Raw genomic sequence first — 9517 nt, forward strand, 5'->3', positions numbered from 1 at the left:
AACATCTGTGCTGATGAAGCGTCAGTGTATGAGTCCAGATGGAGGGCTTAAGACATCTGGATTTTGTTTTTTAAATGTCCCATTCCTACCTTTAATATGAAGGATTTTTGCCGATGTGTAGCAAATATGAGATATTTTTTATAGCATTTTCACCTGTTGATAAGTCAAGAAAGACTGGGGACAACATGAAAGATGATGAGAGCTTTTCTTAAGTGTTGTTTTCTGCATACTCCTTCTCCCCTCTGCATTTAGCTTCTTCCTTTTATAAAAGGAGAATACTCATTGTATTTACCATATGTCTGCAGCATCCCTGGAATCAAAAGCTAGGTAGAAGCATGTCCACAATTGATGAACTACAGAATGACTGACAGGTGTATAGATAGGTTATGGATACACAGTAATAGAGAAGTTTGACATCAGGCCTTGGATGACTTTTTGCTATGCAAATATTGAATTGGTCTTCTTAAAAAAATTTCTTGGTCCAGTATTACTTAATAGAATACACAGACTTACAGTGAATTTAAGATAAAAAAAATGTAATGGCAAATTTTGCATTGATAGCTAACCACCTAAAAGTTGACTACCTTTCTTGATATTTTGGTGTAGTATGTATGTGTTGTCATTAGCAGTTAATGGAAATGCTTCAGTGCATTATTTCTCCCATGAAATTTGAACTATATTTAACCGGGGTCATTCTGTCCTACATAGTGCCACAACAAGAGTAACAGTACACTCCAGTCCTGATGGATGGGGTGAGCAAACCAGTTTACTAGGAGAGATCTGAACATCTTGATTGTGGTCCCATTGATCTAAAAGTCAGCAAGTGGTCCCTATTCACAGGAAGGTAGATTATTATATCTAATCGTCTTGTTGAAGTAACATTGTGTCCCTTTGTTCTTCTGGCAATGTAAGTTAAGCTTTGTTTTGTCCTAGATTAAAATTATTGTAGATTTCCAAAAATTTACACATGAAATTTCCCCCCAAAATGTTACCCACTAAAAGATAACTAACTACTGAAGTATGAGCCTATTGAAATGGAGTTCTTGCCAACTGAACCTGATACAGGAACACGTTCATCTGGCACAACCAAATCACCTCCATGCTCACTTTGGATCAGGAGGGCTTTCCTGGCTGCAGCATAAAGCCTTCGCCTGATTGGCGGTGAAATAGAAGCCCCTCCCCAATCACTGAAGTTTAAATGTATGAGCCACCCAAAGACAGGTTCTGCCTCTTTAAAAAAATATATATATATATTTCTTTTTTACAGAGAGGAAGAGAGAGAGATAGAGAGTTAGAAACATCGATGAGAGAGAAACACTGATCAGCTGCCTCCTGCACACCCCCTACTGGGGATGTGTCCACAACCAAGGTACATGCCCTTGACCGGAATTGAACCTGGGACCTGGGACCTTTCAGTCCGCAGGACGATGCTCTATCCACTGAGCCAAACCGATTAGGGCCCTAATCACTGAAGTTTAATACACAGCAACAGGAAAGATGAGCAGGACAAACTAGAAGGAGCAAATTGTGGCAGTTCATTTCTGATGCAGTCTCTGTTAGGTGAGAGGCAAGAAGTAAGTTTCTTTTCTGCCACTTGGGGTATACTTCCAGTTATCAAGCTAAAGAGAGATGTATGGCCCAGATCATTTCAAAATTACAGAAAAGCTTCCCCACAATAACAGCAACTAACCTTTACTGTGCTCCAGGCATGATTTGAGGGATTTTATATACAATAAGTAATTAAGTCCTAGTTACGTTACAAGGTTAGGCATTATTGTTGTCGTTACTGTTATTTTTTATTATTATTATTATTATTATTATTATTATGTCAATAAACAGAAGTCAGAATTGGGAAGTGGCAGAGCTGGAATTCAAACTAAGGCGGAGTGTGTCCAGAGAAACTGTGCCCCTGAAATGATGTTCCAGGCCTCAAGGCTTCCCTTGTCATATCTGTCCAGTGGTAGATCGAATGAAAATGGAGAGACAGGAGTTGTAAGGCCTTTTCCAAGTAAGGGGTAGAAGTACCATGATCATTATCATCTAAATAATCCATTTTCGGTACTGTATTTCTCATCCTCAGGACAATAATGAAATCATAGGAAATTAGATTTTTACAAGTTGTATAAGGGGGAATTGGCAGCGGGGGGAGGAGAGAAGGGGTAATTTAAAAGGAATATCCTGACTATGGTCTTTAGCTGCTGCCGCTTTTCTCTCTCTTCCTGTGAATGTTTCCTTATGGGCTTTGAGTATGAGCTGAAATGGATGAGTATCTTTTTTAATAGCTACATATAAAATAAATACAAATCACTTTGACAGTAGGAAAAGTATATGTTTATTCCTTTCAAATATGCTGAAATATTTACAAAAGCAGTGGCCAAATCTATATTTTAAGGGAACAGTACCTGGAAAAGTCCAGGATGTCTTAGTTATACCTTTGGGACTTTAGAAAATCATTATTTCTGATTATATGATTCATCATCAGAATCCTGAGATTGCCTAGCCTATTCAAGTGAACTAAAAATGAAAAGGCCTAGTACTTTTTTTTTCTTGAAGTGAGGTCATCAATATCTACCATGTTGGATGCAAAATGTACTGTCACTAAATATGTCAGATATGCATCACCCTATCTTCAATAAAATAATTTAAATCTTAATGGTACTACACCAAACTAAAAAGTTTTACACAGCAAAGGAAACCATCAACAAAATGAAAATACAATCCACTGAATGGGAGAGCATATTAGCTGATACATCTGATAAGGGCTTAATATCCAAAATGATTAAGGAACTTATAAAACTAAACACTGAAAAAAATAAACAATCCAGCCTAGCCAGTTTGGCTCAGTGGATAGAGCATCGGCCTGCAGACGGAAGGGTCCCAGGTTTGATTCCAGTCAAGGCAAATGCCCAGGTTGTGGGCTCACTCCCCATGCAGCAGCCGATCAGTGGTTCTCTCTCATCATTGATGTTTCTGTCTCTCTCTCTCTCCTCCCTTCCTCTCTGAAATCAATAAAAATACATTAAAAAAATAAACAAATAATCCAATTAATAAATGGGCAAAGGTCTGGTTGGTGTGACTCAGTGGTTGAGCCTAAACCTATGAACTAGGAGGTCATGGTTAGATTCCCAGTCAAACAAAGCGCATGCCCCGGTTGCAGGCTCCATTTCCAGTGTGGGGCGTGCAGGAGGCAGCTGAACAATGATTCTCTCTCACCATTGATGTTTCTATCTCTCTGAACCTCTCCCTTCTTCTCTGAAATCAATAAAAATATATTTTAAAAAAAGAAATGGGCAAAGGACCTAAATAAACGCTCTTTCAAAAAGGACATAAAGTTGGCCAATAGACACATGAAAAGAGGTTCAACATCACTAATCATCAGAGATGAAAATTAAAAGTACAATGAGGCATCACCTCATACCTGCCAAAATGGTTACCATCAATAAATCAGTAAGCAAAAAGTGTTGGTGAGGATGTGGAGAAAAGGGAATCCTCATACTCTGTTGATGGGAATGCAGCCACTGTGGAAAGCAGTATGGAGTTACATCCAAAAATAAAAATGTCACGGCCTTTTGACCCAGCAATTCCACTTCTGGGAATATATCCAAAGAAACCCAAAATACTAATTCAAAAGAACATATGCACCCTATGTTCATTGCAGCATTATTTACAATAGCCAAATTTGGAAGCAGTCCAACTATCCATGAGGAGATGAATGGATAAAAAAGCTGTGGTACATTTACACAATGGAATACTACTTACTCAGCCATAAAAACAAAAAAACAAAAAAAACAGAAACAGGAAAGAAATCTTACAGCCTGGATGGACCTGAAGAGTATTATGCTAAGTGGCATAAGCTAGTCAGAGAAAGACAAGTTCCATATGATTTCACTTAAATGTGAAATCTAATGGGCAAATAAACAAAGTGGAGACAGACTCATAAATAAAGAGAACAGATTGACAACTATCAGAGGGGAGGGTGTTGGAGCTGGATGAGAAGGGTGAAGTGATTAACCAAAGAATAAAAAGAAAGACTCATGAACACAGACAACAGTATGGTGATTGCCAGCAGGAAGGGGTTTGGGAGTGGGGAATATGAGTAGGTAGAAGAAGGTAAAGGAGAGAAAAATAGTGATGGAAGGAGAGTTGACTTGGGATGGTAAACACAATACTATACAGATTATATAGAATTTTATACCTGAAACCTGTATAATTTTATTAACCAATGTCACCACAATAAATTCAATTTAAAAAAGAGTATTATTCATGTGCTGAAAAGTAAGCAGATATAGGGAATCTTTATCCTTCAATCTAATGTATAAACTTGTATTGGGTATTTATTGACATTATTATTATTATGTCAATAATATTATTAAGGAACTTGTGGTCTTGTAGGCAAAACACAGAAATGTATAAACTTGTATTGGGTATTTAATACATACTAGGCACTAGGCTTACTCTGCTGACTGGGAATATAATTGATAAAATATATTCCTTAAGGAACTTGTGGTCTTGTAGGCAAAACACAAGGAAGGGGTTTGGGAGTGGGGAATATGAGTAGGTAGAAGAAGGTAAAGGAGAGAAAAATAGTGATGGAAGGAGAGTTGACTTGGGATGGTAAACACAATACTATACAGATTATATAGAATTTTATACCTGAAACCTGTATAATTTTATTAACCAATGTCACCACAATAAATTCAATTTAAAAAAGAGTATTATTCATGTGCTGAAAAGTAAGCAGATATAGGGAATCTTTATCCTTCAATCTAATGTCTAGACTTGTAGTGTGTTTTTATTGACATTATTATTATTATGTCAATAATATTATTAAGGAACTTGTGGTCTTGTAGGCAAAACACAGAGATTCACCAATAATTAAATATGTTAACTGTTATGAAAGAGGGTTTACCAAAGACTATGAGAATAAAGAGACTGTGGTAGTCATGAAAGCTGCCTGTCCGCTTAGCATTCATACTAGGCAAAATAATCTGTTTCTGGCTGAGAGAATAGTATGTATGACAGTATAGAAAAGAAGAGGAGCATGGCTTGTTTTGAAAATAGTTCAGCATGGCCAGAGATATGGGTAGATATGTGGGAGAAGAAGAGAAGAAGCTGGGGAAGTATTTGGTGGGAGGAAGAAAAGGAGCTGTCAGTGAAGGGCCGCATGTGCCTTGCTAGCGAGGTACATGCACCTCCTCCTAAAACCCGTGGTGATTATAGTGGCATTGAAGCAAGATGGTATGATTCAGAATCACCTCTGGGACGATCACAGTGGCAGCCCTTTAAAGAATGGATTGAAGGAGAACAAGACCTATAATAAAGTCATTTGGGAGGCTGTGGCAGATCCCTAGGGAAGAGTTAAGGCTTACTGGTAGACCAAGGCTGTCATGGTGACAATGAAGATGAGGTGTCAGTGTAAGAGACAGTAAGGAGGTGGATTCTATTCGTGTTAGTGATCAATTGGTTTGAGAATTGAGGGAGGACTAACTATTCAGTATGACTGTCAGTTTCTGACTAAAATGCCTGGCTATTTACCAAGAGAGGAATCACCAGAAGAGTGAGTTTGGAAGAAAAGACACCAGTTCCTATTGTTTGGCATCTTTCCTTTAAATGAACACACCCAGAAGACAGTTGGATATAAGGTTCTGGAATTTAGGAGAGAGCTGAGCTTACCTTACCAATTTGAGTATTATCCTTAACGAGTCTTTTTATAGTCATCTGCTGCCCTCATGATGACATTTTTTTAGCATCTATCAGGGAATTACATGCTATTTCCCCTTCATGAGACATTAGGTGATTATGATTTCTAGGGCCATTAAGGGAAGCGTAAATTGTAAGAGCCTGTGATTAGAAAATGGAAAGATGGTGTGTTCTTCTCTCAACCCTGGCAAACTGGCAGAAATGAGAATCAGCAGAAAACCCTGAGTGCTATACTTCTGAGAATGGCACCTCAGTCCCTACCCACACCACTGCAAACATCCCTCATTCTCTTCTTCATGGCATTTAGGTTTTAGATCTTGGACTCATCACGTTTAAGGTTATTTCATTCTGTCTCAGTAGGAGCTAAATCACTTACTTGTTTTTATAGAAAAGTAGTCAGAAATCCCCATTTTAGGACTGTATTGCTCCTAAATAACCTGTTGAAAAGTTGTTGATTCTAATTCTCCTCTTTACCATCTCTCGTATATTGTAGATAAGAATCGTGAAATAAGAAGAATGGGGAAAATCTGACATCTTCAATTTATCACAGCTATATATGGAATAATATATATAAAGCAATACTATTAAAATTAAACATAGGTACAAATGAAATATTCACATAAATGCAGAAAATATAACAATATAGAATGTGAACATAAAGATGTAATTGTCTTTATTTTATTATATAACATATTGTTGCTTTTATAAAAGCCTTTGCTTTTAGTGAATAGTCTCCATTGATTACATAAGAATTCTTTAGGCAACCTGAGTCAGGAAAATTTTTATCTTGATCTCCAAAAGGTATTTCCCCCCACAGACTTCAAAACAGCTTCCATTCATCCCATGGATATGTCATCAATCTGTTATGTGTGAATGGACACTCTTCTTTCCTGTACTTGACCAAATGTTTCATTTCCTGAAAATTAGATTACTTAACTGCAACGAACAGATGGCCAGAAAGTCTTGTAGTACTTACTCTGCCATGGAATTTATTATCTGAATTCCTGAGGTAGGACTGAGAAGTTAGCAAAAATTCTTTCTAAACATTAGTATGCTATAGATGACATTGCAGTTATCAAGCCATTTTTAAATTAATTCAGTTACTTTGAACATTAGGAGGGAAAGGTTGAATGGCTATTTTATATAGAAGAGTTTATATATGTTATATTTTAAATAGAAAATTTAAAGTGTAAACAAGTCACATGGACCCATGTGGTTGAAGCTTATCTTAGAGTTGTTCTCAAGGTATTAATAAGGTAATATGAATTATGCATGATAACAGAAAATAATACCTTACATTTTTTTCTATTTCTAGTCTTCAAATATTATCTTCTTTAGACTAAAGAAATACTCTTCATCAGTATGGTATAGAGAATTTGGATAAATACAGTATGATTCCTTATATTCTGTGGGGTTTTTTTTTATTGTCAAATGTAAAAACAAGTTCGGTCATTTCGTTCAATGTAAAAATTGCAGCTCATGAGTAAGCTTTATGATGGCCTTGTCTCAACCATACATAATTAAGTTTAAAAATATGCAGAAAAAATAAAGTTGTGCTATTTGAATGATTTTTCAGCTACCACTCAATGTATTCATTAGCAAACTTGTAAAGCATAAGGTTTTTATTAGAGATTAAGGACCAGGTACAACAAATGAATGATTTTAAACTTTTCTAAAATGTTTTATTTTACTATTTGTGTATGCATAGCCTTTAGTTCAGTGCTTTCATTGAATATATATTTTTAATTATAAACCTAAGTGGATTTAAAATTCTTTATCAAGAAATAACAAAATTTTCCCCTAATCCTTTTCATGACGATGCTCTTAGAGGATATTTGTAGAGTCCTTCAAATTTACAGTGAACATGGCCCAACATAGTTGACAAGGAACAATCTTAACCTGTTCCATACTTCTGTGCTAGAACATTCTGTAAATACACCAATTAGATAAACAATTCAAGTCCAATTTTCTGAATAGGGGCTGCTCCTTAAGTCATGTTGTAGGAGTAGAGAAAAGGCATGTTTGGGTGAAGGACTTTAGTACCTCCGAGAATTCAGATACTTAGAGGAATACAGGTAGAGAAACAGGAGGGTTGACATTGTATATAGGTAGGAGAGCTTCTAGGTCATCTACTGACTCCCTTCTCTCCCTCAACCTTCATAGCCTAAAACAAAGTCAGCAGAAGCAGCAGGCTGAGCTGAGAAGTGAGAGTGTGAGTTTTGTTCATTCCACCCACTCTCCACATGACCAGGAGAGAGTGACGTGGAGGCCATGTATCTGAAGTAGCCATATTTGACCAGTTAACGGTTTCAAGAACAATGACTTCAGCCCTCTGAGGTGAAAGACCATTGGGGGGATGTACTGGCATCTCTTAGACCACATGCAGAAACTTGATGTTCTATGACCACATTATGCTGCATGATGGTCACCAAGGCATCAGAATCAAACAGACTCCTCAGATATCTGAGGCAGAGATCAAAATTGCCAGGTCGTGGGAGGACGCCCTGTGAGACAGGTCACCATCGTGGGAGCTTCTGCCAACCATAGTGGGGCTCCATAGCCAAGGAGAGCGCCAGGCTCTCCTTGCTGGTGGGCAGCATGGAGGACGACTACATGGAGGTCCACCCCCAGCCCCTTCTGCTGCTCACCACTCAGCATTCATCTGTGAGGTCTGAATGGTGAGCCATTTCAGCTTTCAAGTAGTTTGTGAAAACTTCATTTTACATACAATTCTATCACTCACTGAGTATTTTTTCCCTAAAATAAAACATTCATTAATGTTTTTCTCTGTTCAGGTGTTAGCACATTTAAGTTTGTTCCTGTTTTTTGTTTTTGTTTTTTATTATTCTTTAGGTAGATTCGTTAATGTTTTTTTTCCTGTTTCTCATTGACATACAAGTGGAACATATAATCATGTTTTAAATAGCAGGATTTTTTGTTATTGTATTTAGATAAAAAAGAGTAAAGGTCAAATGATCAAAGGCTTTTGTTGATAACCCCAGACAGACATTAAGACTTAAGCATCACTGCAGATGCCCGTCAAAAGTTGCAAGTAATTTTGCCTGACATGTGTGACAATTAACATGTCAAGCCAAATGCAGGCTATCATTACCAGCCATTACTTTATTGTGGAAATATTTATTAGGTTCTTGAGAACAATGCAGGACTACCACCTAGCACAGTATTCTGGACAAAGCAGGGGTGCAGGAATTATTTATTTATTATTCATTTTTCATTTATTTATTTGCTGTTTTCATGATGATCAGAGCTTCCATAGTAAGCTACCACAGCCTCTGCTAGCAGAGCAGTTACAAAAGGTTTTGACTAATGCGTTTCATCAGTGCAATCAGATGTACCAATTTCATCTTTTCTACATTAAATTTCTACCGAGTGTGTGAGGTGGCCTCGCATGCATATTGAAGACAGTATGCTTAATATTGGAGAGGTTCCTAAGAAGTTACAGATTTCTCAATATGGTATTCTAATTAAAACTTAATTAGCAATTCACTGTGCTGGAACTTAGGTTTTTTCTATGCTGGAATATAGCATAGAAAAAATAATTTCACTGTGCATAGAAAGTTAAAATGTATTTTTTGGAGACGTTAAAATTTCAAAAATATAAGGTAACACATGTGGAATTTAAAGGTGTTAAAAATCTTAACTGTGGGTTTCTCCATAGCTTGTGGCTCCAGCAGTTTTGTATAATCTGTGAGCTTGCCAACCAGTATCAAAAAATTCATTTTCTTCAAGTGCTTTATTTATCTTTAATAGAACCTTCATCACCCTGGCGTTGTAAATTTGGAGTGTATGTTTGAGA

At 36.9% G+C, this 9517-nt stretch overlaps 1 protein-coding gene across 1 annotated transcript in view; it reads left to right on the forward strand.

The window, feature by feature from the left end:
* Positions 1–9517, forward strand: part of PRKD1 (protein kinase D1) — a 138206-nt gene that overhangs the window by 106371 nt on the left and 22318 nt on the right. The window contains exon 14 of the mRNA XM_015565484.1: positions 9472–9517. Within this exon, the coding sequence (XP_015420970.1) occupies positions 9472–9517 (46 nt within the window). The remainder of the gene's footprint in view (positions 1–9471) is intronic.

Source organism: Myotis davidii, unplaced genomic scaffold (genome assembly GCF_000327345.1).
Source record: "Myotis davidii unplaced genomic scaffold, ASM32734v1 scaffold21, whole genome shotgun sequence".
In the NCBI taxonomy this organism is placed as follows: domain Eukaryota; kingdom Metazoa; phylum Chordata; class Mammalia; order Chiroptera; family Vespertilionidae; genus Myotis; species Myotis davidii.